The 24,439-nt window shown below is 42.8% G+C and overlaps 4 protein-coding genes across 11 annotated transcripts; 2 read left to right on the forward strand and 2 right to left on the reverse strand.

Annotated features, from left to right (window-relative positions):
• The first annotated feature begins 1,050 nt into the window (after positions 1–1,050).
• Positions 1,051–1,965, forward strand: LOC108086959 (trypsin alpha-3-like). Its single transcript, XM_017184071.1, has one exon. It carries the CDS (start codon positions 1,051–1,053, stop codon positions 1,963–1,965), a length of 915 nt encoding a protein of 304 aa, XP_017039560.1.
• Positions 1,966–2,256: 291 nt separating this feature from the next.
• LOC108086958 (trypsin 5G1) lies at positions 2,257–3,153 on the forward strand. Its single transcript, XM_017184070.1, has one exon. The coding sequence runs from the start codon at positions 2,371–2,373 to the stop codon at positions 3,151–3,153; it is 783 nt and encodes a 260-aa protein (XP_017039559.1). The 5' UTR covers positions 2,257–2,370.
• A 979-nt stretch (positions 3,154–4,132) lies between these two features.
• LOC108086979 (epsin-2) lies at positions 4,133–13,749 on the reverse strand. Of its 8 annotated transcripts, none has more exons than XM_017184100.2 (10): positions 13,299–13,749; positions 9,629–9,778; positions 9,012–9,100; positions 8,282–8,940; positions 7,550–8,222; positions 7,260–7,353; positions 6,916–7,196; positions 6,747–6,848; positions 5,962–6,384; positions 4,133–5,340 (listed from the first exon to the last, which is right to left on the reverse strand). In XM_017184100.2, coding segments are annotated over exons 2-10 (2,382 nt in total). In that variant the 5' UTR covers positions 9,630–9,778; positions 13,299–13,749; the 3' UTR covers positions 4,133–5,280. The 8 variants fall into 8 exon arrangements, with proteins under 8 accessions (XP_017039589.1, XP_017039583.1, XP_017039591.1 ...); XM_017184094.2 differs by having other exon boundaries at positions 5,962–6,504; XM_017184102.2 differs by lacking the exon at positions 5,962–6,384 and adding an exon at positions 5,545–5,605 and having other exon boundaries at positions 13,299–13,748.
• A 394-nt stretch (positions 13,750–14,143) lies between these two features.
• Positions 14,144–23,001, reverse strand: LOC108086984 (insulin-like growth factor-binding protein complex acid labile subunit). Its single transcript, XM_017184112.2, has 4 exons — positions 21,909–23,001; positions 16,456–17,464; positions 16,197–16,395; positions 14,144–15,992 (listed from the first exon to the last, which is right to left on the reverse strand). The coding sequence occupies exons 1-4, from the start codon at positions 22,199–22,201 to the stop codon at positions 15,025–15,027; spliced, it is 2,469 nt and encodes an 822-aa protein (XP_017039601.1). The 5' UTR covers positions 22,202–23,001; the 3' UTR covers positions 14,144–15,024.
• Between the last annotated feature and the right edge of the window lie 1,438 nt (positions 23,002–24,439).

A 24,439-nucleotide genomic window follows, 5' to 3' on the forward strand; every position in this document is an offset into this window, starting at 1 on the left:
AAAAGAAATTTGCATAGGCGCCGAGCTAATGAATTTTTGGTGCCTGCTTACATAATTATCGGCGGCACCATTATGGCCTGGACATGGGGACCTGGTCCCAAGTCCCAAGTTGAAGTCCAGAGCTCGGAGCTGCCCGGAGTGGAGTGGAGTGCAGTGCTCCTTTCACTTTTGTGCGAGTGCGCCTGCCTAATTATTCCTGCCCGGCCGTGTCCACATCCATTGTGTCCCCTGTGATTTCGCACATAATTAAGCTGCGCAAAATTTACATTAAATTAATAGTTTTATTGTTTTGTCTCCGCCTGAGCCCGAGTCATGCGGAAGCATGGCCCTACCAAAAATGGCCAGCCGAAACCTGACGCAAAAAGCCACTAGAGAAAAGGGGGGAGAGGAAGCCCCTAAGCCATTACCACCAGCGGCAATAAACAAAGACAAAGCGCCAGCGAAATTATGGCGGAATTTATGCAAATCTTGTGACAAAAACAAAGTTCAATCCAGCTTCTTTTCACTTTCATGATTAAATATCCTAAGAAAGGCGGAAAAGCTAAATACAAATGTTCTGAAATAATACTTTAATACTTTTTCAATTTTTTTAAATCTTTAGAAGTTTCTTTTATTGGGTTTACTGACCCTAAAAAACACTTTTCTAGCGGTTGTGTGAGTATTAACTGCGAAGCTCACTGCCCAATCAATATAATATCATATCTCAGCATCTCAACACAATCATTTTCATCGATAATTTTCTTTCATTATACTTTCCGCACAAATAAGTTCGCAATATCAAAAAGCTATTAATTATGAATGTATAAGTGAGATCTAAGATAAACAAAGGAAAAGGAATCCGCAGGCTATTTTTTGAGAACAATTTGACAGCATATTAAATCCGGCTAAAACCAGATAATTAACTTGGCCTACTTCAACGCCGGTGAAGATAAATGGGCAAAAAGTAAAATATAAATAAATAATGAACCGGGAACCAAGAGGTCGTAAGGCGGCTTCTTGTTGTAAGATCTTTCAGTCGAGCGGCATTCGTGGCTCTGATCGGTTACAAGAATGGAACTTACAAAGATTGGAAGTGTTTTGGGAATAGCAATATTCGCGTTTCTGTGGACTTCGGCAACCAGTGAACCACAGAGTCTTGAGTGGTCTGGTCACTATATAGATAATAGCACCCACTATATTTTGTACAAGGATCAAAGAATCCAGAGCCAGGGCTCTTTGTTAGGAAATATATCCACAAACCCCGCGATAAATGCCATAGAAAATCAGGATTACTTTCCGAATCGGATTGTGAATGGCAAGAAGATCAAGTGCACCAGAGCGCCATATCAATGCTCCCTTCACTACGACAACACTTTCCTCTGTGGCTGTGTTATTCTTTCCCGCCACTGGATTCTCACTGCCCACCATTGCAAAATTGGAAGAGCCGGTCACTATACGGTTCGAGCGGGATCAACTCAGCAACGGAGGGGTGGTCAACTTCGCCAGGTTCAAAAGACAGTGGTCCATCCTGGCTTCAGTACAAAGACCATGAAGAACGACCTGTGCATGATGAAGCTAAAGTCGCCACTAAATCTTGGCACTTGTGTCCAGAAAGCCAAGCTTCCCTCGGTCAAAACTAAATATTTTCCCCATTGCTATTTGGCCAGCGGATGGGGCTTGACCTCTTCTAAAGCCCAAAACCCACAGCGATATTTGCGTGGAGTTGTGGTGTGCATGGTCGATCGAAGCAAGTGCCAACAGGATTATCGCCAAGAAGGAATAAAAATCTACAGGGAAATGATATGCGCTGATCGACAGAATCGCGACACCTGCTCCGGAGACTCTGGAGGTCCTCTGGTCCACAAGGGAGTCCTCTATGGAATTACTTCCTTTGGAATCGGTTGTGCCAATGCCAAATATCCCGGAGTTTATGCAAATGTATTGCAATTCGTTCCATGGATAAAGGAAACCGCCCGAAAACATTAATTTAATAAATAAATAAAATGTGAAAAATAAACGGTAGACGGTAGAATAAAGAGATTAAGAAAGAAGTTTTACAAATATTTGTTTGCTACCAAAAATAGAAACAGAATAGGCACAGTTTCTAATCTTTGTAGTCAAATCAATAAATTCTGGATTTGGAAAAGAAATAAATTTAAAAGAAATCTACATAATGTTATGAAACCCTCCATTTCTTGATTTTATAAAAAAGTATGGTCCATTGTTAATAGACCAATCAATCCACTAGGTCGCATGCCAAAGCGAAGGTCATTAGCATTTTAGATTCTACACTTTTTGCTGTTCCACAGTTCTCGCCTAAAGGTCAAGAGCTCAGCTTTTAGTATTCTGCAGAAAGTGGTTCTTTACGGTCGACTAGTTTTTTCTCAGAGGATGAAACTTTCTGCTTTATTAGTTTTATTGGTCATTAGTGGCCATAAAGTTTTGGCTAAAACACATCAGGAACGTATAGTAGGTGGAGTGGAGTTGCCCATTCATAAATCCCCATGGCTCGCTTCTTTAAGTGTGCATGGAAACTATAGTTGCAGTTCGGCTCTGATTACATCTCAGTGGTTGGTGACAGCAGGACATTGTGTGTACTATAAGGATGATTACTCCGTTCGAGCAGGATCTTCATACGCCGACGAAGGTGGTCAGAAAAGGGATCTGGTCAGGATTATCCTTCATCCGAAGTTTAATATACGAACTCTGAACAACGACGTTGCCTTGCTGAAGGTTCGTGAACCTTTTACTTTGAGGGAAGATGTTCAGCCGGTGAAGCTACCGTTTCCAGGACTTAGTGTCCTTCCCCGGACCTTTTTGGTTGGCGGTTGGGGAACTCTAAATGAGAATTCCAGTGACTCGTCTACAACTTTACTTGGCACTTTTGTGGAAGCCATAGACCAAAGGCGTTGCCGACGACTTTACTCTCGACTGAATCGCTTTATTTCGAATAATATGCTGTGTGCGGCATCCGCTGGACGGGATCACTGCTACGGGGATTCAGGAGCTCCTTTAGTGCATGCAGGAACCAGCTTTGGAATCGTATCCTTTGCCCATGGCTGTGCGAATCCGCATTTTCCAGGGGTCTACACCCGATTGTCCAAATATGTGGATTGGATCTTCAGTATCCTGGAAACTGATAACAATATAAACCTAATAAACAAGATCAATTGAAGTATAATAAAGAAGTTTATCAAAATCATTCAAGATCGTCTTTAAGTAATAAATATTTCAACTTATCACCTTTAAATTCACTCCGCTCGGAAGTCAATTCTTCCTGCTTGTGCTGGATGCTCATCGCTCCTGGAATACTCGATGCATTATACAATCCACCAGCGTTTTCCCAGCCATCTGAGGAGCCGCTCTCTGGATTCGTGCCCAACTGAGGCGATAAACTCGTACCGCCGGTCGACGGCAAATTTGTGTAAATTATGTATTTGTGCATTTTGATTTCATTTAAACGAAGTTTCCTGATGGCCCCTGGCGCATGTCAAATATCAAAACCGAAACCAGCCTGCCAGCCACTTGCGCAACAGCCACATCCAGCAATCCATATCCATATCCATATCCACACAGCCCCATCCCGAGTCCACGCCACACACATCCACATCCACATCCCAATCCGAAATCCCAGCTGGTCGAAAATATCACTGCCATATGCGGTGGGCGTGCTCCGTTAATGCTGCACTCTGGCGGCCCCCGAAATTAACATAATCGTGCTGCCGTTGCTTCTGGGATCGAAATCGGGATCGGGCATGGGGATTGCCTTGGTCCAATGTGATGCCCCAACAAAGTGTTGAATGCTGGCGCTGGCTGTCAAGTGGCGGCCCCCGGGCATTGGCACACTCAGTCGCAGTCGCAGTCGTAGTTGCCATCGCCACCCGCTAAGTTGTGCAATGGGAGCATCAAAAGTGGTCTGACTTTTACACGGATTCGCTTCGCTTTATGTTTTTTAGTTAAAATAAAATTTTAATAATATGAAAATATGCTTAAAATTTGCATTTTCGCAAGTGTATGTGTGTTTTTTCTGAGGGGGATTGTGTGTGATTTCGTTCGTATATTTATATATAAAAGGGTATCAGCGTTGTGGGGTGTATACGCTTGCTAGTCAGGCATGTAAATCTCTTAAGCATAAATTCACACCGAATTGTCGTCTCTTTTATGTATATGTATATTTTGTTATCATTAAGTTACGCTTATACAATTCGTTACGTATTCTAGCCTAAATGTATACCATCATTTTGTTGTGTTTTGTTTTTGTTTTCGTTTTGCTCTTGTAATCTTGTTCTTTGTATATGTGTTCAAAGGTTCTTGTAAATTTTAAACTAGTCGCTATAAAAAATGTTTGAACAGCAAACTCGTGTATGCATTGGTGTCTTGCAGGTGGACAAAAAGCGAATGCACAAACAAATCAACTGTCATCTCGAAAAAATCGTAAAAATTTGTTTTAAAAATCGATAGCCAAAAGCCATTAATAATTGTATTTGGTATCTTTAACATGCGCGCACACAATAAATTTCACAAAATAAGAACGTAAAAAAATGTACAATTACAAGCACACACATAATTTGTTTACCATTGTTTTTAACATGTTTTCTTTACCAATGCAATCTTTAAAGCTATATAACAATTTTTTTAGTTTTCATTTTCGCATCTCTCGTTCGGACTCTAATGGCTTCCAATTACCTCAACAAGGATACAACTTATTTAACAGTAAATGATCAACTAAGGAAGTACTTGAAGACTGACAGTGGGGAATCCCCGACGACCACTCAACTTAATAGGGGGCATGACAACCCGTGAGCTTGAAAAACATTAGAATTAGTGGGTGAATCGAAGCGGGAATAATTTCTTAGTCAGTTGAGTTGTGTTGGGGATGCCTTATGCTATCTTACGGGCTGGTTTACAGGTTTAGTTATTGCAAATGTATTTAGACTCGAGTTCTGTTTGAATGTGAGCTTCCTGCGCGAAATTCGGTCAGATTTCTCTACTGATCTTGGCTGGTTGTCGTTGCTGTTTCTACCTCTCTCCTCACTTTCTATCGCTGGATCTTGGCTTTCTCTCTCACGTACATCACATATTTTACACTTTAATAATACTTCCTTACACATAATTTATTAATTAATTCATATTTCTCTCTTTGCAGATTGGTAGAGCTAAAATTGGTTGCTTCTGCTGCTATTGTTGCTAATGCTATTGGACAGCTCCATATACACCAGCCAGTTGATTAGTTGACGATCCCTTAGTTGATGATCCCGCTGCTCCTTCTGCTTAAATAGCTGTTGATTTATCGGCTCCAGTTTACGACAAAAACGGATTTGTAGCGGCTTCCGGTTTGATCCACGGCATGTTGTTATTTTGCTGCAAAATTCAAGGTAGGCATTAGTTTAAGCTTACGAGTTGGATTTCAGTAAAGTTAACTTGCTAGCAATAAGCGAACTACATGCATAGTTTTAAATTATTACAGCCAACTACGGGTTAAGGTTAAAGGTTGTTAGTTTAATTTGTTAGAGGGGAGGACTATGAGTTAGATAGCGGAGCATGCACATTCGAAAAACTTTTTACCCATTTGCATTTATTGCATATTGTATGTGTTTTATTTAAGCGTCCAAGCCTCCATTGTTGGCTACAATTAGAAAATATTATGGATCAACTGGGTTTTAGCAGCGCTGCTTCTGGTTAAGATGCGTACGTTGTTTTGGAGGAGCAGCAAAGGAAACAATTTTAAAACATAACCAAAATTATATATTTATAGTCTTATTTCCAAGTCAAGTTGGTGGCTAGATTCCTTTGCTGCACTCCCCAGATAGCAGTTCGTATTTCTCATACTTGCAATTCAAACAATATCAAACAAATCAACAATAAATAAATTCAAAACTAAAGAGCAAAAAACGCAAGCCAAACAATAGAATACAACTTTTGGCAGGGGAAGTAGTAAAAAGAGATTGATCGCAACGACGGCTTCAACGGCGGCACACTCACTTCCAACTTGCAGTGGTTGGCCGAGGAGGTTGAGGGCCCAAAACTCATGACGGGATCGGCCACAAAGCCCATGGGAGCCACACTAACTCCCGGGGTCTCGGCCAGGGAATCGGATAATGCGCTGCTGTAGCTGGCAGCATAGCTCGAATAAAGTCTGGGAGTACCATAGTTGAGGTTGATATTGTTATTGTCGTTGCTATTGTACAAGTAAGTTTCTGCAGCTGGAGCCGTTGGACTATTGAAATAGGGCCGCTCGGTGAATATATCCATGTTCCGGATGCCATCGATTCCAGGACTCGGACTCACATAGCTGCTGTATATGGTACTGTTGCTGGTGGAGCTACTCATGTTGCTGTTGCCAAGGATATTCGTGTTGCTGTTGCTTTGGTACGCATAGTTGTGGACCTGCGAATTCTGCTGTGGCTGAGGGTTGTGGGCGGAGGGAATGACGGGATTACTAAACGCACTCAACAGCTGAAATTCACCCACGGACGAGGGCCCCAAGTTGAGGCTAGTGGGACGCACGGGAGGCGGAAGTTTTGGCTAGGATATTGGGTGGTTTCGCATGCAACAGTTGCTCAAAACGTAATGATAGAAGGGCAAACAATAGTTAAGGAAACAAAATGCACACGTGAAATGATAAGATAGATTCAGAAAGTAAACAGAAATACCGATAAATCATCAGACAGCAAAACCTCAATAAAATCATCAAGATACGATTACAAGTACGAATAGATTCCCTATCACCGCAGACGCACTTCATCTTCAACTTCTGGCAAACTCACCTGTGAAGTCGCACTGACGCCACCCATGACGGGTGCCCAGGGATCCTGGTTCATGCTGACTGAGAAGGGAGCCTGCTGTTTCAGCTGATTGATGGACGGCACCTAGTTTAAACAGGACATATGATAAGTTAATTTCTATCTTCAAAATCAGATTTCAAACTTCTCTTACGGCTGGCTGCTGTTGCTGGAATAGATTCGTCTTGGGTGGCAACACGTTATCGCTGAAGGGATTGTAAGCTGGCTGATTTCCGACTTGCGTTTGTGGCGCAATCGGTTTAATTAGATTGTCCAGGTTGACCAGCGCGGAATTCTCGCCGAGGAACGAGTGGGCATCCTTCACGGGTTTCTTTGCCGTGGCGCCCGTCGATGGATGCACAGAGCCCGCACTGTTGTTCATAGCTCCATTTCCGTAGTTTGCCGATAGCGGGTCCATGTCGTCGAGCAGAGAAGCTGTAAAAAGTTTTAATGTGATAAGCTCGCCTGGGTTGCGATTATCATTCTTAAAAGACTCACCATTGTTGTTGTTGTTGGAGGCGTTGGAATTGCTTAGCTCACTCTTGTTCCGGTTGGTAATTAAGTCGAACTCGTCAAACTCAGGGGATGTTTTCTAAAATGAAAATGTGGAAGATAATTTAATTTTTGGGTCATTTACCTCTGTCCAAACAAAAGTTCTTTATGAAACTATTTTGTAAATTTAATTTAAAATCTTTATCCTCTTGTCTATTGTAATTGGATAAGTGGAATAGTCAGTTCAATGATTTTTAAAAATTATATAAATTTTGCTATAGCAAAAGACTGCATACCTTAATGGCTCCTGTTCCAAGGGCTTTCCAGGGGTCATCCAGGGCTGCACTTTGAGGTGCTCCACCTGCCGCCCAAGGATCCGCCAGTCCGGATGCTCCTGCTCCTCCTGTCGCTGGCGCTGCTGGTTCAGCCAGCCAAGGATCCGCAGATGAGCTTCCATTATTTGCGGCATGATTTACGGGCGCTGCTCCCAAAGCACCGACAGCATTAGATTTTATCAACCATCCTTCAGCTGGAGCTCCCGCCGGAGTGGCTCCACGTCCATTCTGGTTGGCATTGCCGTTGGTCTGCAGCCAGCCCTCGTTTGAGGAGCCCGAGGCCATCGACGGCGATTGAGTTCGAGCTCCCCAGGCATCGTTTCCAGCCGCTCCTCCGACCGGTGGCGCCGCACTCATCGGCACTCCAGCGCCCATAATAGTCCGAGGCGCTGCCGAGGGATTCCAAGGATCCACTTGCGGGGAGGAAGTGCCCGACCAGGGATCAGAAAGCTGGCTAGGCGCACGAGGAGCTGGCGTGGCCCAGGGATCAACGACAGCCGCGGGAGCGCCGCCTGCAGCGCCCAGCGGCGGACTCGAAATGCTCGCGGCGCCCAGAGAAATGTCCAGCAGATCCAGCAAATGACTCTGTGGCTCCTCCTTTTTGGGCGCGGGAAGGGGACGAGCATTTGGATCTCTAAAAGATAAAGATGCGGTTAGAATTGCAAACAGAAAAGTTTGTTTTTCTCTACGTACTTGAAGTCCTGTTCACTCTGGCTGAGCGCTAGCTGCAAACGCACATCATCGCTGCGCCGCTTGGCCTCCTCCTGCTCCGCTTCCTCGCGTGACATGGCCATGGCCAGCTGAAGTTGCAGCTCCTCTTCGCCAGCCGTCTGCGGACGAACCATTTCCAGTTCGGAGACGGACTTCGGTGGCTCTTCTTGCCATCCTGGCGGCAGGTCGCGCTGTGATGGTCCGTCAATGTAGCCATCGCTACCGAAACCACTTGGATGCTGGGCAAATCGCTCCTTGGCCTTCAGCGCCTTAACACGCTCGTTTTTCAGCCGCTCATCGTCCTTGAGCAGATTGACCAGCTGCTTGGCCTTCTCACGGACATGGGTGCCCTGATCCTTGCCCTCCTCAAAGTAAACGAACTCACGCAGCGTCTGGATGGCAAAGATATTCTCCTTGCACTGCTGAGCCACCTTTTCCGTGCCCGTCTTGATGAGGTACTCCAGCAGGATGAGTGCCTTGTAGACGTGACGCCAGTTCTTGCCGTGGTCGTTGAGGCGCTTCCAGATCATCTGCATGATCTCCGAGAAGGCCACCACGTTGTAGGTGAGGTCCGCTATCTCGCCCATGATAGCCGCCGAAGGACCCCATGGATCATTGGAGGTGGCCTCGCGCACTTTGACCTTAAGGAAGGGGAAAAATGACCAAGATTAAATTAAATTATATATATGTAGATATAGTCTTGATCACTCACCTGGGCATCGGAGTAGTTGTGCGCAAGGTTCTTGATGTTTCTGCGCAGACCAGCGACATTGACCTGCATATCGTCCTTTTGCTTTCTCACTGTGTGACGAAAAGGAAGGAATGGGGTATTAACATGGCTATATCTTTTCGATCCTGCCCTCGATTCGGTTAGGGGGTTTCGGGGTGGATTGTGGGAAGGGTTATTTCTTCTTGAGTTAAGTTCTGCTATCGAAAAGTTCCTCTTTGATGTGGATGCGAATAGGTGTGGGATAAATTTGGGATTTCAGTTATATTTTTGACAGGTTCTGTGATGTTTTCTGAGGTTTATCCGAGTTTATTGTGTTGAATGTGTGTCGGACTACAAAATCTGAACAAAAACAAACTAAAACGGGTGAAGACAAATCGGTTCCAATGGGCTCGGAACTTATGTGGAAGATGTTAAGTGGTCTGTGGAAGTGAGTTTTGCTGCTCTGTGCTGCTGATCTGTGTGGTGAGAGTCGAAACTCGAATTAGAATAATAAAATCGGATCGGATCTGTTTGATATATCCCTTTTTAGTCATATTTTGCGGTGTTCATTTTGGAAGAGAGATTGAAGTTTAATGAGATGAATTAACATTGAGACTTACTTTTCGTTTGTTTTTGCGTTTGACTTTGCTTTTTATTTTTTATACACAAACTTTGGACTTTTGTTGTTTAAGCTAAAGATTCTTTTGCTCTTTTTGTATTTTTTTTCGTTTTGGTTTATGTTTATTGCTGTTTAAGTGCTCCAAAGCAAGCTAAATATGAGATACAAGATAAATACAATCAAAATACATAGTAAAAGAGTACACATACGGATATACATATTTATAAATAGTCAGAACTTTGTACTTGCTGTTGTTGCAGTAGTGCAAAACACAGAATTCAAAAGATAGATTAATTGCCGAACTCAAGTGCATCAACCAAAAATCGTAAGATCATACTTTAAATCAGATATCGAAATCAAATCCAGTAAATTTAAAGCGCTGTTTTAAAAGCCGCACCAGACCTTACAATACTAGACCCTCCCAGTTTAAAGGTCTCCTAGAAGAAATAATTCAATTTGCGGGCAAACAAAATGTAGACAGAAGGGAAAAACAACACGATGAAAAAACAAAATAAAACATAGCAAGAGTATTTTCCTTGACATTTGAAAGGCGACTTAACAATACACTGCACAAAAAGCAAATGTGCGCAAGTGATCGCAAAAATATATTACATTTTTAAACAATTTCTTTTGGATTTAAAATATATTTACACGGTTTTTTTTTTTAAAAATAAAATGAATTTACCAGCTTTTAGAAAGAAATATATATTTAAGTATTATTATATGATACAAATGACTTATTTTCCTCAAGTTTTTCCCCACTTGTTTCGGATAAAAAAACCTTCTCCAGAAGCTCTTCTTTTGTCTCCCTGGCAAACTTTTCCATTTCGCTAATAAGCCCCACTGCATCCAATCCATTTGCTTGAACTTAACCCATGGCAGACCGAAACAAGAAGCCGCAAAAATGCAAAATAACCTACGAACAAGAAATAAAAGTGAAGCAGAACATTCCGTTCGGACAGACAATCGTCTACGTCCACGTCTGGATATGCAAATTTTCCGACTAAGCTGCATTATGCATTAAAAGGAAAACAACAACCACAGCGGGAAATTATAGCAAATGAATTGATTTTTTCCGCTCCTTTGTCGAGGTGCACATCTATTTTTAAATGCAAAAAGTACAAAGAAGATAAACAAATTGTTATCGATTCTTTGGTAAAAGTAGCAAAAGTTCTATGAAAAGAATTTTAAGAATTCTTAACCGTTAAAAGGAAACCGAGCATATAAAGTAGCCGGTTAACTTTTGCAATTTGGAGCTGATTACGGAAGAGATAAGTACTTGAATGTGTACCAAGTACGTCAAACGACATGGTTTACGACTTTTTGTAGGAAAAACAGTAGATAAACGCCTGATTTGGCAGATTAAACAGAAATAACACGTCTATAAAACTGCATAAATACCAACATAATATTTAATTCGAGGCATTCAAAACCCTTTACGTTATATAATAAAAAAAAGTTTCTTTGTTTCGAACATACTTCAGTTCCGATAGAATAAAAAACCTATTGATAAACTTTTGATACAAACACGATTTACAATTTTATACAAATTCTTCATAAAAATATTTATAGGAGTCATAAAAGATGTCTAAAGCTTTAAAAAAAATCCCTAATAAAAAAAGCGAAAATTTCACTAGTTACACGAATTCAAATCAGTTTATAGCTGCGAAATCATTGTAGTTTCTGATATAAGCACCGTCCTTGTTGTATTTGCGAATAATATATTTATTTTGGTTTATTTTTTGTGTAAACAAAGCACTTGACACATATCGAAGAGAACCGGCAACAGCGAAACTCCACCGAGAACCCGCTTTAAAACTGTAACTCACAGATAAACCCGTTCCGCAAGTATTCGAGCTATGCGAGAAACAGAGTGATAATGCGGGGGAACTCTCGTATCCGGGGAGTGAAATTCATTGACCGATCCGCAGACGACGATCTGTAGTAACGATCCACTGCGAAAAGGGCTGTTTGTTTGTTTGTTTTCATTTCCCCCGAAGAAGGCGAAATAATTCAATTAAATGTCGCGCACTAAGACGGCAAAAACAGAAAAGGAAAACTACGCAAATGAAGTGCAAGAGTCAAGAAATACTGGGTGGTGCGGGGTGGTTCCTAGTCTGTTTTTTTGTTATGGTGGCTGCCTGAACTTGAGCAAATTGAATGCCAGACAGAGCAGTCAAGAGTGCGGGGGAGGCAACGAAGCTTTCTTTGTGTTTCTGCACTTGACTTTCGGCAAAACGTCGCCGTTTTATTGCCAAAAATATAGCTTTGCTTGTGTGGGTATCAAAACAAACAGAATACTGAGCGAGTTGCGAGTCACTTTGTTTAAAGGCAAAGAGCCTTGACGGCAGCGGTTCAATGAACGGTAGCGAACAATCTCCGAAAAACGCTCCAAACACCGAATTAAATTGCCAAGGAAGAGGTGCTCCGTGCGATGTGTTGCCGGATTGATATGCGCGGTAGAACTGATCACTCTGGAATCGCTTATTAAATCCAAAAGCAATTAAAGACGAGCAAAATATTCCACATTCACGAGGCTGTTTGACGTGCATTATTGTTAGGCGTTTAGCATGTTTCCGCTAAGGTGAAATGTTGATGAGAGACTGTCAGTAACCCCATAAAAACGATCTAGTGAGATAATATATTTATTTGTTTAACTAAGAGTCAAAATCTATTCTTCTTAATATATACATTAAACATGATCGCCTTATTTCTTCAATCGCTTTTATGATGCTTCAGTTTTGTTTGTTTATTGCGAATTTTTCTTTCTTTTTAATCAAAAACTTATCAGTTTCAGATTAAGAATATGCGTGTTCTATTTCGAAGAGAGAGAAATTTAAATTTCATACAGATAAGGAATTTTAGTACTCGGTCTTTGGGTTTTTCTATTTATTTTCTAAGATTTTGAGTTTCTGGAAATTACGCTGTTTTTGCAAGTTTTCTAAGATTTTGAGTTTCTGGAAATTACGCTGTTTTTGCAAATGAAATGTTTGCTTTTGGCCTACGGTTATCAGAGCTTTTGAGATGTTTTCCCATTAGCCAAACAAACAGGCTGAAGGGTTAACCACTGTCGACGAAGGTCATTGCTCGCTTGACGGTGATGCTGCCCACTGTGCAACATGATCGCGCGGACCCGCCCCTCCTCGGACCTCATTCCCCACCGCTCTGTTGCATTCTCCAAAGTTGTTGCATCTGTTGTAAATGCGGGCGGTCATTACATAGGTATCATATAAATAATAATGTGTACATGGGTTTTGCAGCAGTGTGCGTGTGATAACGAGGCAAAAATGCGATTAGATTTCATTTGTGTCACTCAAACTACTCACACAAATACACACAAACAGCCAACTGATGGGGGCACAAAAATGTGCGAAACTTCATTCATTACTCATACGCCCCCCTGGCACACATAAACCCGTTTACACCTACGCCCCTGGCAACCCTGGAAATATGACTAACCACTCGACCGGCTAACGGTGCTTATCAAACTAAAAACAAGAAAAAACCAAGGAAGTGTTATCAAAAAACATAGTTTAAAAACGGTTAGCGGGGAATTACATTTAGGTATTTTAGGATCTTTAATTATGAAAATCATTATACAAAAATCAAGACCCAAAGAGAAAGAAAGAGAAATATGTTTGTGGCCCCCTCCCACTTACTCTTTCGCTCACCTGCAATGTTGTGTTTATTGTTGTTTTTGTTGCTTCACTGCAGTTCGCCTGTAGGTGTGTGTGAGTGTGTTTGTTGTGTGTGCGTGTGTGTCTGTGAGTGGGGGGCTCCGTGTAACTGTGTGTGTCTGTTGGTGTGTGCGACTCCTCCTCCCCAACTAGTTTTCTTTTCTATATTTTACGACTTTCTTTTCTTTCTTTTTTCGGACTCGAATAGACACAGTCACAAGATGACGATGACGACAATGCGACGTCAACAAAGGGGAACAAACGGTAGAGCTGCGCGCACGGTATGGTATCCAAAGTCCTGGCACTTTATTGGGTTTCTTGGGGTATCGAATGCGAAAATAAAACAACTTATTTACCCTTTGCACTTTGCACACAAAACACGAATTATTATTTCTTTCTCCGCTTTTCGTTTGGTTTTTTCTACTCAGTGTGACCGCAGTTAAAAAGTTGATAAATATCTCATCCGGCAGAGAAAAATACTTAACTGAAATACTAAAATACTAAACATTATTTATTTGAAACGATTGTGAAATTACTTCAGAAGTTGCTATTAAAAATGTATTCATTTTTTACGCAGATAACTTTGGATAAAATATTTGATTTTTACTTTTCATTGATAAACATTTTTCTCAATTTCCTTTTAAAACCATATCAGCAAAGTATTAGGGTCCCAAAAATATGCAACAAAATATTGAATTCCGACAGCGCGGACTCAAACCTGATTATTATATTCCGCTGTTTTTGAATTCAAATATCTGCAAAATATATTACTAATGTGAAAACCAATAATTTGTTGAATTTAGAAAAGTCCTAATTACAACGAATAAAGTAAAAATCAGTTTTTCTTTTTTTATTTACGATTTTATTTAGAATACCATTTTTATTGTCATGTAATTACACGCTAAAATCTATTTTCTCATGTTGTTAACGAACTGATAACAATATTTTTCTCGTTTTTTTATATTCGTTTATTCAGTTTGTGAATGTGCACGGCTACGGTTGTGCTTGTGGCTTCTTGTGTTTTTTATGTGAGTGAGTGCTTTTCGTTATTAACATTAGCTCGATGCGGTTTGTTGTTGCTGTCGTTTAACTCTAAGTACCTACTTGTAGATATTCAACGTTCATACGTGTATACAGTTATTAAATATAGATAATGTGTATATGCAGTTGCATATTCGTTATCGCCACCATTCTGTTTCTATCGGTCAATTTTCGGTTTTCAATTTCACAAAAAAATTCTAATTTGAAATAAGAATTTTGCATATGTGTCAGTGTTGCATTCTATTTTCTTTTGAACTCTTAAATTAAATAGAAAATCAAAACTTTGTGAAATTAAAGACCGAAAATTTGTCCGCTTGCCAACGCCAAAACACACACATTCGCGAAATTGAGCCCCCAACAAATAAGCTTAAATCATAAGACTGTCCTCGTACGTTCGTCCCGATTCCTGGTGATCGAATTTAGCATAAAATCGACGAAAAAAAACTCAACAAAAAGCGTCCGGTCCGACAAACTGTTCGATTTAGCGATGGCTTAAATAAAACATAAGAACTAAGTTAACTTAAGGCATACAAATCCCGAATCTCGCTCCCTCCGCCGTTTTGCATGCTGCTCCGCCCCAGTTCAATCGATTCCGCCTCCTTCGTCCTTCTGCGATTTACAGTAAAATAATGTGTTTGTTTCGGGGGGGGAATGGAGTCCCCCTGAGGATGCGGCATCCTCACTCCTCCGGCGGCTCCTCGGGTATCTGGAGGCTCTGCGCCGCGTGCGGATACTCCGCGTGCACGGAATTCGAGTGCACCGACTCGGAATCCTCCTCCAGGGCATTCGCCTTGCTGGGCGGCGGCGTCAGTGAGTCACTGGCCACCGGTGGCTGCACCAGATTCGGAATATACTCCACCGTCTCGTACTCGGTCTTGGCCACCGCCTCGTGGTCCAAATCCCGCTCCAACTCCCGCTCCCTCTCCCTCTCCCTTTCTAGCTCCTGCTGCAGAGGATCCTCGCCAGCCGGCGGAACCAAGACCGCTTCCTCGACTTTGACTGCGTCCACGTCCGTTTGGTTGGATGGATTGCCCGGCGAATTCGGTTCCTGGAGCTCCACGATCACGGGGAGCGTTTCATTCGGTTTCGGTGTCGTGGTGCTGGTGGTTGTGGTGGTGGGTGCAGTGGTGGTTATCACCTCGGTGGGAGCCACCTGGCTGCTGCTCTCGGTGGTTGTCGAGGTACTCGTGGTGGTCGTGGTCTCCTTGGTGGTGGTCGTGATTACAGCATTCGCTGTGGTCGACTCGATCCTCTCCGCTTCCGGTTCCACAGGAAGTGGAAGCGGTGGTGTCGGTGTGGTGGTGGTCAGCAAGAGAGGCGGTGGTAGCGGGGAAATCACCGGATTGACCAGAGCGGTACCAATAATCACTGGGTTACCCAACGTAGCAATAATAGGTGGTAGCAGCTCATCGTTGGACTTGATCAGCTGGGGAACCAGCATCTGCATCACCGGCTTGGCATCCTCGCGGCCTCCCAGCTTCAGGTTGGTCACCATTATCGGCAGGTCCACCTTGTACAACATGGGCAGCACGGTGCACACCTCCTGGTCGTTTTCGAAGCACTGGGATCGTCCTCGGATTCGCGCCTCCTGCACCGCCATCAGTCGACAGAGCTCGTTCAAACGCACATCACACATGATGGGATTGTCTGGAAAAGATTGGATAAACTTAGTCAATTTAGATAATATGCATATTGCAAAAAAATTAAATTACTAAATTTAATTGTTGTTTAAGAATTTCATTGCAAGCTTCATGACTCTTTTAAATTGTGTTAAAATTAGTAAAATTATGTGCTTTGAAGTGCAGTTTTGGGTCACCTTTGTGAAACCTTTTCAGAAAAAGTATAACTTACCATCTAGATGTATCTCCAGTTTGCCGGGAACCTTGTGATTTTTGCAGCGCGTGTTGGTAACAAGCTCGCTCGAAATGGTCGAGATCTGGTTGTTGGTCAAGTTGGCCTGGCACAGCACGGGCAGACCCTTGAACTCCTGATCCAGTTTGGTGATATTGTTGTACGCCACCTTGAGTATCTTCAGGCTGGGCAACAAGGTCTACGAAAAAGAAAACCCCGTTAAGAATTAAGTTTTTATTTATAAGGGTTTATCACTTACCGTTTCCAATGCCTTTAGCTCCGCTATCTGATTTCCGGTGAGGTCGAGGATGTCAAGACGAACCATCCCATCGAAATCGCCCACCTGGAGGTGCTCCAATCGGTTGTTGGCCAAGTTGAGTATCCTGAGAAAGCCCAGACCTGCTAGAGCGCCGTTCAGGGATTCTATTTTGTTATTGTCCAGATCCAGACTGACTAGCAATAGCTCCTTGACCCCGCGGGGATCGACCAGCAGTCGTTGGATGCGATTGTTCGACAATTGCAGCGACTTCAGAAACCGCAGACCGTGGATTTCGGCCAAAGAGAATTCTTCGATGTCGTTGAACGAGAAGTTGGCGCTGTTCAGCTTGAGGAGAGGCAAAAGCGATGAGTTGAGCGACTTAATGTGGTTGCAGCCCATCTGAAGGGTCTCCACTTTGGAGCAGGAGGCAAACTCATCCTGGGCCAAGTACTCCAGCTCGTTGTTTTCGGCCAACACCTCGGAAAGATTGGCGGCGTTGCGAAGGACCCGGTCGAAGGACCTCAGTTGGTTGCAGTGGATGTGGACCGTTTCCAGGTTGTGCATGCCCTCCATGTTGGCCGGCAGTCGTTCCAGTCGATTGTTGTGGGCCATCAGTAGGCGCAGCTGCCCTCCATCCGGCAGTTCGCCATCCAGCGAAGATATGTTATTCGCGTTGATGAACAGCGACTGCAGGTTGTGCAGATCGTGCAGCGACCCGTTGAGCGACTCCAGTTGGTTCCTGCCCAGATGCAGGATCAGCAGGCTCTTCGGAAAGGAGCCTCTGTCCAGGCGCCGGATGATGTTGCTCACCAGGATCAGGTTCGTCACCCGCTGTATGCCCCGGAAGTCCTCCTGCTGCACCGCCCGAATGTTGCACCGCCCGATGTCCAGCGTCAGCAGGCTCGGCATGTGGCTCAAGGCGTGCTTCGGGATCTCGTCGAGTTCGTTGTCGCCGATGCTTAGGTAGGTGACATTCGATAACCCGCGGAACGGCACCTCGGGCAGCGATCTATAAATAGCGGTAGAAAAACACACATCCATTACAATTTCGTATTATTAGACGAAGAGATCCGAATAATGGGGATACGGCTAAAGAAAAAGGAATTGGTTCAACCTCAAAGAATTAGTAAGAGTTAAATAAATTATAAGGCATCAACTAAAAGAATTGAATCAGTCTACACCTAAGCAGATAAGTAGAAGTTCGAATGCATATTAAGTACCTTAAAGTCGCGTTTTTAAAACCTATATCCATTTTAAATAATCTACTATGCATAATAACCTCTATGAAATGTATATTCCTTTTATTTCTTTACCCTAAAGTCTCAAAGGTATTCCCCCGTAATCGACAAACTTATTTTTGCAATCTAATGCTTTTGCTTCTTTGATTAAGAACGTAAATTATCATCCAAAATGGCATAGAATACTAAATAATTAGCAGATAGCATTGGAATGCTGATGACATTTCGTACAAACTTGGCGTATATTTATTTGCTTGTGTACAATGTTTTGATTTGAGTCTACAACTAGGCGATCTCTTGGCATAACGCTTTACAAATTATAAATAATTAGAGAAAAACAGTTAAGGCAACATTTTATGAGCTAAACATTGAAACATGAAAGGGAGCAATGCCCGTTGAATCTGAGTCATGGTAGTTACAAGTTCAGATCCATTGGTAATTAGTTTTTAATGGGTCTACGAGTATATCAGATTTCGCATCCCTGGCCCATCTTTGGACCCGATGACGCAGCCTTATCAGGTGGAGCTGTAGCCCAACCCCCGAATCGCCCTGCTCCACTTCGGTGCACCTGATCAGTATCTTTATCGACGACTGCAGGTGGCTATTAAGTTGTCGCCGTCGAGGCGCCAAACGGCCCCCAAGAACAGCAGATTCACGATGGGAACTGGGCCTGGATGGCGTGCCAAGTGCATCCTTGGCGCCCGTTATTGGCATGGGATAATATACTATATACACAAGTGCGATAGATAGAAAGATATGTGTGTGGTGGAGTGAGAGAGAGAGGGGAGCAGAGCAGATTGATTGGCAGGCGCTATTTTTAGCCAGACGAACTTGATTGATTGCCGGCTCCGGGCAGGAGGAGTGCCACTCTTTATCTGCGAGCCGGGCTTGTCAAGCCTTGATTATGTAATGAGTGAAGCAGAAGCTGGTCGAGAGGAGCTACCAGTGGATACTGTATCCGTAATGAGCCCGTTGAACTTGAGCACATAGTTATCGGGCTCGGGATGGCTGGGATGGGATGGGATGGGATGGCTGCGTGCGGTATGTGCGATCGTGCGGAGATACCATATGTGTATCCACAATTCCTTAACGTCAGCGGTATAATTGTCACACGACCTAAACTGGCCCCTTGATCATTGATTGAGCGTAATAATAAAATTCAATTGGACTGCCTGCTCCGTCCGCTCTTGACTGACCCTCGGACCAAAGACCACCGAACACGGAGAGAACAAAAAGAGAATCGCATGCCCCTCCAGCCATATTTACTACTAAGTATATGCCCCAAAAAAATCGAAAACAAAAACAGATCGGGGGAACACATTCCGTATTAAAGACATAACATATTTCGGCTATTGAATGCTCTGTTATTGTTTATTGTCCGCTTCCCGGTGGCAATTGAGTAACTCGAATCCGTTTCCCTCGGAACCATTATCTCGCTTTGGGCCCAGACAGATCAGCTGGAAATATTCCATGGGACAACCAATAAATTATGTGCGAGTAGCTATCATAATTGATTGTCAGGCAGCCGGCGAGTGAAGCCGTCAACACTTTTTCGCACTTTCTCAGGGCTGTGACTTACACTCCGATAATGGTGGTAATAATGAGCGTAATGCAACAATAGCCTCAAACAAAACTGCGAGTGACTGAACATATAGTACCACAATCCGAGCATGAGCCCGTCTTATCGCCTGAGAAAGCACCGACCAAAGCAATCATCGGCAGTCCATCGTAAAGGCCACATAACCATTCCCCCATAAAGACCCGAACCCCCAGATGTCCTTATGATGCCCATTCAATAGTTGCTCACACTTCCCTCGAGTGGGCTCTGATTATGGGATTATGGCCGATCGTAAAAGCGATCATAAACTCGAGTGGATTATATTTTGGCGCCAGCAATAAAACAGATTTGATGTTCATGAAAGAAGACTCGGCAGTTCAATAGCGCTTATCTATGAATGTTTCAGCTGTGGCACACATTTGGCTGGGAATTTGGTATATTACTACTACTCTATATGTTTGATCATCGCAACGATAAATCCACATTCATTGGAAGTTAAAAACTTTTCATATTCTATAATAAAATTACAATATTTCATTTGTTTGTATTATCAATTTATTCCTTATACCATTGTAAAAGAAAGGAAAACCCTGTTTATAAGGAAGTGATCACGCCGGAAATTTAAGGTTTTGGGAATTCCACGAATCGCCTCATATCAGCGTACTGAAAATTGATGATGCCATTGAAAATGCCACACAGGAAATAATGTTGACTTAATCGACTTTACGTATATCAATAAAAATCTTTATTGTATTCCAGGAACATAAAATTGGGAAATCACCCTGATTATTATTTTCCCTTAAATTTCTCTCTGTGCATTCGATTACGCATGTGTGGTAGCGGTACTTTTCCTGGCTGAGTTGGCATGATTTGGTCAAAGCGCGATATTAAGGCAATAGGTCAATTGTTATAAATTGACATCAATGTAAAAAGCGCTCCCCGGCAGCAAGAATCGGAGGCACTGCCGCCAGAGGCACGCGCTCTCCGTTGGATTCTACACTCTGGATTCTGGGAACACTGATTCGATCAAGTCGAGTAATTAAATCACTCTGAATTACACAAAAATGATTAATCGAATAGTTTAATCTTAGGGTCAGCCGAAGTGTGCCTTGATTTTCAGACAACCATTTGGGAAAGGATTTTTGTTAAAAATTCTTATTCCAGAGTAGTATGCTACTGTTCACATTTACTTCAACAAGGATTTTCCGAAAGTATTTTCTTATAAATTTAATAGAGCGACTTGAATTCTCTCCAATTCGAATTTTTTAAAATAATTTCTTAGAGAAATATAATTATAAGCGCGAAGACAAAGACCACTTTTGTGCGGCATAACAAAAAGTGGGCCCAAATCGAGTATTGAAAACATTTTTCGGGGGCTGAATAAATTTCTTTGAGCACAAAGAATCCTGAGTCACTTTTTGTTTTGAATCGAGACTCTCGCTATAAAACAACGGAGTCAAATATCAATGAACCCGCGGCAGGCGCTTATGAAATAGGCTCGAATGTTATTTCTATATTCGCAAGTGCAGACCGGGGAGAGATCGGTTGATCGACAGCATTTATTTATATTGTTTTATTTATAATTGCCAATATATAAAACACAATGCGACAGGGAATTGAAATTCATTCAGAGTCAGAGTCAGAAAACGTGCAGGCGCCGCTGGAAGGCGCTTCAATAAACTGCAATTATCAATTTTGTGTACGCATTAAGTATACGCCGTATTAAGTATACTATACTCCACAGCAAGTACATAGAAACCTGCCATGTACATACATGCCTCAAATGTGATAAGACACAGCTACGATCAGCTATTATCAGTTAAACAAAAAATGAAGATTCCGAGCTGCGGCCGCATCTTTAGAGAAGCTTAGTTGGTAAAGTATAGAACGATACGACCCGATCTGGGCTTTCGAGCCCGTTTCGAGCCAATTTTCAGCAATTCAATGCTACTTCCTAATTGAAAAATTAAATCATCTGGGCGGCAATTAAGAAGCGACAGCAGCTCCTGAGTAATTTTTCCCAATTGAGCCATAGATAATGAGGCGGCACTGGGCTCTTTTGACGTAAACAAACGACATTGTTATTGTTTTAGTATCTATATGGCTGTAAACAAGACCTGCGGTCCCGATCTTGGGGAGCACATTTTTCGAGCATTTACATAAGCGTATTGAAATTTGTGTACATTTTGCATTATTATTTTTCGCTCAGTTTTTATTGGGTTTAAGGAACCTAAATTGATAGCCGACCGAGCGGAAAATTCTGCCTTTCTGCGGAACTCGCCAACTGGCCTTGAACTCCCCAGCAGGGAAATTTTGATTGAATCTATAGCCGGAAAATGTATCCAATAAACGATAGACCTTTTTGTGAGGAAAACGTCCCACGCTTAAATAAAAGTCTTTTCAGGCAACTACTTTCTTTGGCTTGAATATTTTTTATTGGTGAACCAACTAGGGAATCTTGCCAAAGATCATATTTTCCTTGAAAGGATGTAGGCAAAGTACACGCAAAATTCAAACTATAAGCATGTTGGTTCGAAATATTCATTAATTGAATTTTTGGTTTGTGAAAATAGTGAATCAGCACACAAAAAAACCCCTTATATAGCGATACTGCTCCTTTCCCGGGTAAACAAATCCGTAACTGTGACTCAACTCACCTCAAGCCGTTCCATTGCATCCGTAGCTTGTACAAGTTGAAGTTCATATCCGTAAACGATCGCATTTCCAGGTCGTCTAGTTGAGAGTGCGTGATCTTCAGGTCGATGTTCGTGTCGGCATTGAGCTTATTGGCCAGGCTGTCCACCACGGAGTTGAAGGACTCCAGTTTCTCGCAGGAGAGCTCCACATGGTTCCAGGCCTTGCCCGTTTCGCAGGTGCAGGGCGAGATCTCCGGACGCACCGAACACTGGAGCGATGCCAGGTGGAAGACGGTGTACATTATGGAAGTCATTTTGTCGAGTGATCCAGTCAATCACCCTCGATCGCGATTCAACAACTCTTTGGCAAGGCGAAAATATACACTTTTTTTCTCGAATTAACAATCTTTTCGGTTCACAAATCACGGTTATTCGGTTTGGATTTCGGTTTTTCGGTTTCTCGATGCCAGGACACGTTGCACTCGCTCGGGCGGCAAATTGCCAACTGTTCGAGCAGGCAGCTCGGAAAAACAAACTCGGGAAATTACCCACTAGGCGCACATATGCGTGAGTGCGGGGGTTTCCATTGCCGCTCGGTTTTCCAGCAGGATTTTCTAGATTCTCTGAACCGCTGGCATCGGATTTCAAAGCGACACTGTCACTAGTATTCTTTTTGATTTTTGCTTTTGGTTTTTGTTTTTTTAATTTTGTTTGTTTCGGATTCGGATTTGGATTTACTAAAAACACTCGCGCACACAACAAAACACTTCGGTTCAAGATCGGTTGGGTTGGGTTGGGTTAGATTAGTTTGGGCTTGGATCGATCGATCGTATCGAATCTTAACGGCTGGGATATGGAGAGCTGGAGCTGCTCCTCCTCCGCCTCCTCCTATCTGGCTAGACCTCTTGACCCGCTTGTATATAGATCGCCGATGCTCGGAATTAATCTTCTAAAAATTTTATTTGTTGATTGGTCGATCGGTCGGTCGCTTGTTTTTTGAACACCGCGAGAATCTCTGTGTATATATTATATTTATATAAGATGGGGTGGTGATCACGTCTTGATTCCAGCACGGTCTCTTTACGACTGGGAGTGGGAATAAAAGTGCTGAGGATTCTGTTGCTGCTGGCGTCGTTGTTGCTGCTGCTGCTGCTGCGGCGATGCGATATGTGTTGCTGCCGAGCGGTTGCTGTTGCTGTTGCTGCTGCTGGTGCTGCTACTACTGGCCTTACTCTCTCTCCGATCTCTCGGCTCTCTGTCGAGCAGATTGAGCGGCTTTTTGGCCAATTGGGTATCTTGAGATCGGGCTATAATTGTCCACAACACTCAATTACATGTGTTCCTGTTCTTTCGGCGCCAGGCATCAATCTCCATCTATATCTGCAACTCAATCTCGATCGCGATGTGCGATGTGCGTGTTTGTGCCCCCTTCGAGTTGCCGATGTTGCTACTTCTCCTGAAGTTGCTACTACTTCTGCTGTTGCTGTTGCTGTTGCTGCTTCTGTTGCTTCTGCCATTGGGAACTTCTTCGGAACCTAGTTCTATGTATGGGGCATCATTATATCATGGACACATGTTGGTACTCGGCACTTATATTATATATGTGCAGCTCGTTGATGCTGTTGTTGTTTTTTTTGTTTTTGTTTTACGCACTCCCAATAAATTGTCCTTTACATAGACATCTGGCACATCGCACTGAGAAATGTTTTTAATTATGACTTTCGGATCGTATCGGATCGTTAGCAGCGTTTGAATGCAACCGGCTTGTTTAAGGATCCCAGCAGCCCAATTGAGATTGGGCCAAGTGAAAATTTTCCATTGGCGCCAGTGCCAGTGATTTCAGTACTTCGAGGGGCAAGGAGTCGGTTGCCATGCATCAAAGTCCGCTGCCTTAATTTATCTGCAAGTTCTGGGCCCGCATGCATAATTAACCGCTGGGCGCCTTAAATGCGCTCGCCACAAATTCCGCAAATTCCCCGGATTGCGCGTGCCAACGATGTCTCCATCTCGTTGCCCGCTCCTCCCGTCTGCGATTCTCTGGCGGGACGGCAATTAATCATCGGGATCATCAGGCCCCTGGGCGGACGAGTGGCTTCTGTTGTCCATCCAGCACATCCGACTCCGTTTTCCACGCACACCGCAAGCTCCCTAGGAACCTTGGCACGATTTTGTTTAGGGCCGTCTGAAAGATTAACTTAATTGCGTACAGCAAGGTTCATAAAGTTATGTGTCCTTTCGGTGCCATCGTGTTGTAAACATATTTTTCTACAACCAAAACAATGTTTGATGAATGGGTTGGATTTCCATTTAAAGAAATTTACTTAAACTCTATAGCATTTATAATTCTACGAAGAAAAAGTCGCAAAATTTAAACGAAATTGCCGTGTTAAGGTTGGTTAAAAAAACTTAATTAAAAAGGAGGCTTTTATATATAATTAGAATAATCTCTTTAATGACCAAGATTAAATATATTACGAACTTACTTAAAGTAGAAAAATTTTGTCACAATCTCAAGAACTGCACTTTCCAACTGCAAAAAATGAAAAGGATTA

Source organism: Drosophila ficusphila, unplaced genomic scaffold (assembly GCF_018152265.1).
Source record: "Drosophila ficusphila isolate 14025-0441.05 unplaced genomic scaffold, ASM1815226v1 contig_106, whole genome shotgun sequence".
NCBI lineage: Eukaryota > Metazoa > Arthropoda > Insecta > Diptera > Drosophilidae > Drosophila > Drosophila ficusphila.

Excerpts from the sequence above, each read along its gene's own strand:
- LOC108086959 (XM_017184071.1), top strand. The coding sequence starts at position 1,051 with ATGGAACTTACAAAGATTGGAAGTGTTTTGGGAATAGCAATATTCGCG.
- LOC108086984 (XM_017184112.2), bottom strand. The coding sequence starts at position 22,201 with ATGACTTCCATAATGTACACCGTCTTCCACCTGGCATCGCTCCAGTGT. Across the intron at positions 16,396-16,455 it reads AGCTAAAGGCATTGGAAACG|ACCTTGTTGCCCAGCCTGAA; the intron begins GTAAGTGATAAA and ends TCTTTTTCGTAG. Across the intron at positions 15,993-16,196 it reads ACTGGAGATACATCTAGATG|ACAATCCCATCATGTGTGAT; the intron begins GTAAGTTATACT and ends AATCTTTTCCAG.
- LOC108086979 (XM_017184094.2), bottom strand. Across the intron at positions 8,223-8,281 it reads CAGAGTGAACAGGACTTCAA|AGATCCAAATGCTCGTCCCC; the intron begins GTACGTAGAGAA and ends TTTATCTTTTAG. Across the intron at positions 7,354-7,549 it reads TTGGAACAGGAGCCATTAAG|AAAACATCCCCTGAGTTTGA; the intron begins GTATGCAGTCTT and ends TTTTCATTTTAG.
- LOC108086958 (XM_017184070.1), top strand. The coding sequence starts at position 2,371 with ATGAAACTTTCTGCTTTATTAGTTTTATTGGTCATTAGTGGCCATAAA.